This window comes from Sorex fumeus, unplaced genomic scaffold (genome assembly GCF_029834395.1).
Source record: "Sorex fumeus unplaced genomic scaffold, SorFum_2.1 ptg000045l, whole genome shotgun sequence".
NCBI classification, from domain to species: Eukaryota; Metazoa; Chordata; class Mammalia; order Eulipotyphla; family Soricidae; genus Sorex; species Sorex fumeus.
In genome coordinates, this window is record NW_026606102.1 from 2,345,109 (window position 1) to 2,351,108 (window position 6,000).

At 56.4% G+C, this 6,000-nt stretch overlaps 1 protein-coding gene across 1 annotated transcript in view; it reads right to left on the reverse strand.

Moving 5' to 3' along the window:
* Positions 1 to 5,771, reverse strand: part of AK4 (adenylate kinase 4) — a 76,475-nt gene extending 70,704 nt beyond the window's left edge. Inside the window, exon 1 of the mRNA XM_056122391.1 lies at positions 5,421 to 5,771. Within this exon, the coding sequence (XP_055978366.1) occupies positions 5,421 to 5,565 (145 nt within the window). The 5' untranslated portion in view covers positions 5,566 to 5,771. The remainder of the gene's footprint in view (positions 1 to 5,420) is intronic.
* Positions 5,772 to 6,000: the final 229 nt, after the last annotated feature.

The window sequence follows — 6,000 nt, forward strand, 5'->3', positions numbered from 1 at the left end:
CTGAGGCCAATCACCCCCACTCTGCATGCAGTGCACCCCAAAGCACCACTGAGTATATGTGATGCACATAAAAAATTTTTTTTCTAGGGTTAGAGAAATAGTACAGCTTGTAGGATGTTTGCCTCATAGCTGCAGACCTGGGTTCAATCCCCAGCACTCTGAACACAGAGCCAGGAGGAAGCCTTAAGCACCACCAGGTGTGACCCAGAAACTAAAATAAAGGAAGAAATTGGTGGGGCTGGAGAGATAGTACAGCAGGTAGGTACTTCTGCATGCTGCCAACCTGGGTTTAATCCCCAGCAACCCCTGGGCACCACCAAGAGGAATTCCTGAGCACAGAGCCAGGAGTAACCCCTGAGCATCACCAAGTATGGCCCCAAAACTAAAAAGAAAAAAAGAAAAAAGGAATCAGTACCGTTCATGTCTCAGGACAGGCTGGATCTGATGAAACTCTTGCAGAGGGGCTGGAGCGATAGCACAGCAGGTAGGGCGTTTGCCTTGCACGCAGCCAACATGACCGACACAGGTTCGATTCCCAGCACCCCATATGGTCCCCTGAGCACCGCCAGGAGCAATTCCTGAGTGCATGAGCCAGGAGTAACCACTGAGCATCGCCGGGTGTGACCCAAAAAGCAAAAAAAAAAAAAAAAAAACTTGCAGAGCCAGGTGTAAGCCCTGACCTAGGTGTGCTCCCCCCACCCCACCCCCCAAAAAATTTCTGATACCTTAACTCTCCACAATTAAGCTCTTGTTTGGTTGATTTGGGGGGTTGGGTTCTTTGAATTTTTTTTCTATCAGCTCTGCCCTTCTCTAGGACTGGCACCCCCAAAGTAGTTTATCTTCTGGGTCTGGGAATAAGAGGAAGCACATGCCTTATAGGTGAGGTCCCGGATGGGTTCCTCGGCACCACCCACCCAGCCCTGAACCAAGCTCCCACTGTGGAAAGCCGCTCATTGTCCATCAGAGCAACAAACTCCGCTTTGGCCACCCGGTCCGGCTCGCCTCAACAGTCTCTCTATTCTCCCGCTCTCAGAAGCTTTCTCTCTTACATAATAAGAAATCACACATTTCTACTTAATGAGGACCCAGCAAACACCCGAGCCCTCTGAACTGGGTCATCTTTTCAGGAGAAAAGGCTCGGCCCCGAGTCTCATTTGAAATGCTGGGTCCATCTGCAACCCCCCGGCGAGAGCGGCTGCCTCCACAGGCCTGTTCTTGAAAGGGCTCGCTCTCATGCCCGTCCAGGTGCTCCCAGATGGAAAGCCGCCAGCTTCCCTGTGCTGTAGACGAAGAGCCCCGCGCACCACACTTGTCAAACGCCAGATCAGGATTTGCACATTCTAATTTCACAGATCCCTCATATCACTGTCTAGAAAATTTCTCTGGGGACCGCAGCAATGTGACAGTGTACAGGCACTCATCTTGCATGTAATGTAGTCAACCTGGGTTCTATCCCCGGTATCCCGTAGGGTCCCCCGGGCCCACCAGGAGTGATCCCCAAGTGCAAAGCCAGGAGAAAGCCCTGAGCATCACTGGATGTCATCCAAAACCTGCCCTACCCCCCTGAAAAAAAGGAAAAAAAAATCATTACTTGGACTCACAATGGTACTTGCTGCCTGTGCATGCATGTGGATATGTTCTCACACCTACATGAGGCCCATTTGCACAGGCACACAGATAAACAAATGAAAAAACAGTACAGGGACCAGAGAGCATGTGTACAAAGGTACTTGCTTACACGCAACCAAGCCAGGTCTGATCTCTAGCAACCCACACAGTGGCCCCAGGAGTGATCCCTGACCCTGAGCACAGCTGGGCATGGTATTTAAAAATGAATTTTTGGGACTGGAGCAATAGCGCAGCGGGCAGAGCGTTTGCTTTGCACGCGGCCGACCCGGGTTCGATTCCCAGCATCCCATATGGTCCCCTGAGCACCGCCAGGGTTAATTCCTGAACGCAGAGCCAGGAGTAACCCCTGTGCATTGCCGGGTGTGACCCAAAAAGTAAAAAAAAAAAAAAAATGAATTTTTAAAAAGCCAGAGAGAGAGTACCAGAGTTAAGGATGCATGCAGGTGACCTCAGTTCATGACTGCAAAAGGTTCCCTAAGCACTTGCTCAAGAGTGACCCCTGAGCACAGAGCCCAGAATAAATAAGTCCTGTGCACTGCACACATGTGGTTCTCCCCTCAACACACACTGCAACATTTAAAACATTTCTGTACAGCGGGTAGGGCATTTGCCTTGCACGCGGCCGACCCGGGTTCGATTCCCAGCATCCCATATGGTCCCCTGAGCACCACCAGGAGTAATTCCTGCATGCAATCCCAGGAGTAACCCCTGTGCATCGCCAGGTGTGACCCCCCTCAAAAAAATATTTCTTCTCAAAAGCAATAAATAAAAGATAAACCATATGGCCAACATCCCTAGGCCCAGGAAAGACCCTATGTCCCAGCAATCTTAAGCAAGCTCCCCTTCCTATGAACCCAAGGAAAGTTCTAAACTTTCTAAAGTGTGAGCCCAGGGTCCCAGAGCGGGTTTTCCAATAAAGTCTTTGCTAAGTCTCAGCCTGCGTCGCTCCAGGCAGCCAGGCGACGCCACGCTATCGCTGGCTCATCTCAGATCAATAGGAAATACAAACTTCCACGGCAAATCAGAGCTAAGAGGCAGAGCAGCCTCCCAATGTTACACTGGAGACTGCTGAATTCTATGCGGGGGTGTGTATGGGGGTGTGGGATGCAGTTAGACTTGTTTTTGCTTCCCGTGCCAAAAGATCAGGGCTCCTCTCCTAAGCCACATCCCCAAACCCTGTGGAATCTGGGAGACAAGCCTTCAACCCGGACTCCTGGCGAACTCTGTGGTATCAGCACTTTGCCAGCTCCCTGCCCTCCGGGCGAACCAGAGCCTGTTTGAAAGGCAGCGGAACACCAGGGAACCAGAGAACCAGATTGGGTTACCTCCAGGGAGCCCCTGCAGGGCCTGCTCAGGGAACACAGGCACATAAGATACTTTGTGCCTTCCTTTTGGCGGAATCAGACAGACTTTTGCTTGGCTGCATCCTGACTGGAGGTGACAGCAGTGACAGCCTCCACCAGCAAGGTGGTGAGAAAGACTTGGCGGGGAGCGGCCCCTTCGCCACTCGCCGGCTGCAGGAGAGTCACGTAGACACCCAGGCCCTGGAATCCAGGCGGGAACAGATGGTCGGAGGCACTTTCCAACTGAAATTCCTACCCAGGCCCTGGCCACACGGGGCTTCTGCTGCCGCCTGCTTGCCTTCAAACCTTCCACTCTAAAAGGGTCCCGACAGCAGCACGTGAGGGCACTTCTCTGGGGAGCCTGCTCAGAGCACTTTGGAATGTCTCGTTTGCCAGTTTCAAGGAGAGTGAGGCCTTCAGAGGCACCAATGGCTCAGCCCTTGGTTTTTCTTGTTTCAGACTGTCCCCATAGAACCCACTTGATTGCCCCCCCCAATTAAAGATTACTTATCATTTCAGGGCCCCTGAGTCCTAGGACACCTGCCTTCCATCCCTGAAAACCCCCTTTCACCCCCATATAATCCCCTGAGCACCTCCAGGTGTAATCCCTGAGCTCAGAGCCAGGAGTAAACCTCGAGCACCTCCAGGTGTGGGCCCCTCCCCCACACCTGGGAGGGGTGGCTAGCACCCAAAAATGAAACAAAACCAAAAAAAAGATTCAACAATTCACTGTCACTTCTGGCTTCAAGGGAAAGTACCAAGGAAGAAATGAAGGTATTTGGTTTTTGTTTGTGTTCTGGGGCTTTTCTCCGGGCTCTGTGCTCACTCTGGGGGGTGCTCAGGGAACCTTATGTGATGAGAGGATTGAACTGGGGTTGGCCTCATGCAAGGCAAGCGCCTTAGAATCCCCATACTATCTTGCTGCCCTCCCGGCAAGATGCAGGCATTTGGGGAAAAAAAATCTGAACAAAGATAGGATTATAATGAGATTAAGACAAAACAATGGAAAGGTTTTGAAGCCTTGAAGAAAGATCTGGAAGAAACAGGGTTTACCCCTCACATTCTCCTTACAACTGCAAAATGCAGGTCAGAGAGACAGTACAGGGATGTCTTGTTGGTTCAAGCCCCTGCACCTCAGGTCACTCCAGCACTGCCAGGAGTGATCCCTGAGCACCGCAGGGCGTGTCCCCTCAAATAGGGGTTCAAGCCCCCCCCCCCAGCTCACGCAAAGCCCCAGCCCAATACAGGCCTTCAACCCAAGCCTGCTCTCTGCCTCCCCCCTTCCCAAACTGCACTCCCAGGAAGGAAAGAAAAAATTAGCCTGCCCGCGAATGCAACTTCTTAAAATTAAAACTGTGCCATTGGAGGTAACAGTCGCCTCAAACAAATCAGAGAGGCAGGCTATCATAAAGTCAGAACCCTTCCCAAAGAGGATGCCGACTTTCAGATTCTTCTTGGAACTCCAAAGACTTTAACAACCTGTGGGAGAAAATGGCTAAAAACCCCTCAAATCCTTAAATCCTGCCTTTCCAAGTTCGCTTTTGTCTTGCAGAACAACCTCCGCAGCCTTTTCCAATGAACCCGGGCTTTTGGAAAGAAGATCCTGCCCCCGCGCACGGTGGATAAGAAGCGCCTAGGACCACCCCACGACCCCCACCCCAACAGAAAAAAAAAAAGAGAGGCTAGCACCCATGTTTGCAATAGCGAGTTGTCCAGCAGAAGCTACCCGGCCTGAGGGTTCACGGCTGCTCGCCTCTGGCCGTGGAACGCTCATCCCTTGAGGATATGGTGCTAAGGCGAGATAAAGGGGGGGTGGGGGGGTCGGGTCCAACGGTTAGAGGGGCAGGACCTCGACTTCCCGCAACTCGCCACGCAAGCCGGGGGAGGCCTTCTCGGTTAGCCACAGCCAGGGAAGCAGGCTGCCGGCTGTCACAGGCTGCAAAGCGAGTCACCCGGGCTTCGGGCGAGACTCCCTCGGAACGCGCCGGCCTCCCGGAGCCGCCCGCGGCTGTGCGCGCCCCGAGGCGCTGGCGACTGGGCGCGCCTAGCCCGGCCCGACTCCCACAGGTGGGCAGCGCGCGGTCCGAGGCGGGGGGGTTGGGGGGGCTCATCCAGTGGGCAGGGGGTGAGGGCTCTACGCGTATGCGTGCACGAATGCATGCATGCATGCATGCATGCAGAACCAGTGGGAAACTCGGGGTTCTGCAACCTGAGTGCTCCCAGCTCCCCCAGCTGGGTGCTCGCCGCCGTCCCCCCAAGGCAGGAGGCGCCGGGGTGCAAGGAGCCGCGGCGAGCACCGCCCACCGCCTCGTCCCCCGGCGCGGTTAAGCCGCACGGCGGCGGTCTGCGGGCTGCATGCGCCCCGGCACGTACGAGTCGGCACGGGAGGCGGGGGGTGGGGGGGGAAGGGCCCTGCGCGTCCCCGCAGCCCCCCGCGCGCCCGCTCACCGGTGCGGGCCTGGATGTTCTCGCGCAGGAAGTGACCGCTGGAGAGGTGCTGCAGGCCAAAGTTCTGGGCGATCCTCTGGCACACCGTGCCCTTGCCCGAGCCGGGCGGCCCGAGGATGACCGCGCGCAGGAGTTTGGAAGCCATGGATGGCCCTGGCGAGGTCTGCGCTGGTCCTGGCGAGCGTCGGGAACTTTGTTTCTCCGGCGCCCTCTGATCGCGCCCCTGCCGCGGGGAGGGGGGGGAAGGAGACTTTCAGACCACCCCTCACCCCGCCCCCCACACGCTCTCCGGGCCGCCCCGGAGCCGGCTGGAAGGTGGAGGGAGGCGCCACGCTGCACCTCCCCGCCCTCGGCCCCCGGCGGCGGTGGCAGCCCAATTCCGAGCGCCCGCCGCAGGCGTGATCAGCCCCTGCTGGGGGTGACCGGAGACCGGCCGGGTCCCCCTCTCCAGGCCGCCGCCGCCCCCCACCCCCAATCCGGTCTCGAGCTGGCTCCCCGCGGCGCGTGCAGCATCCCCGCGCGCGCTCCCCCGCGCCCCCACGCACCGGGCGCCCCCCACCCGGCCCGCACGTGGGCAGCC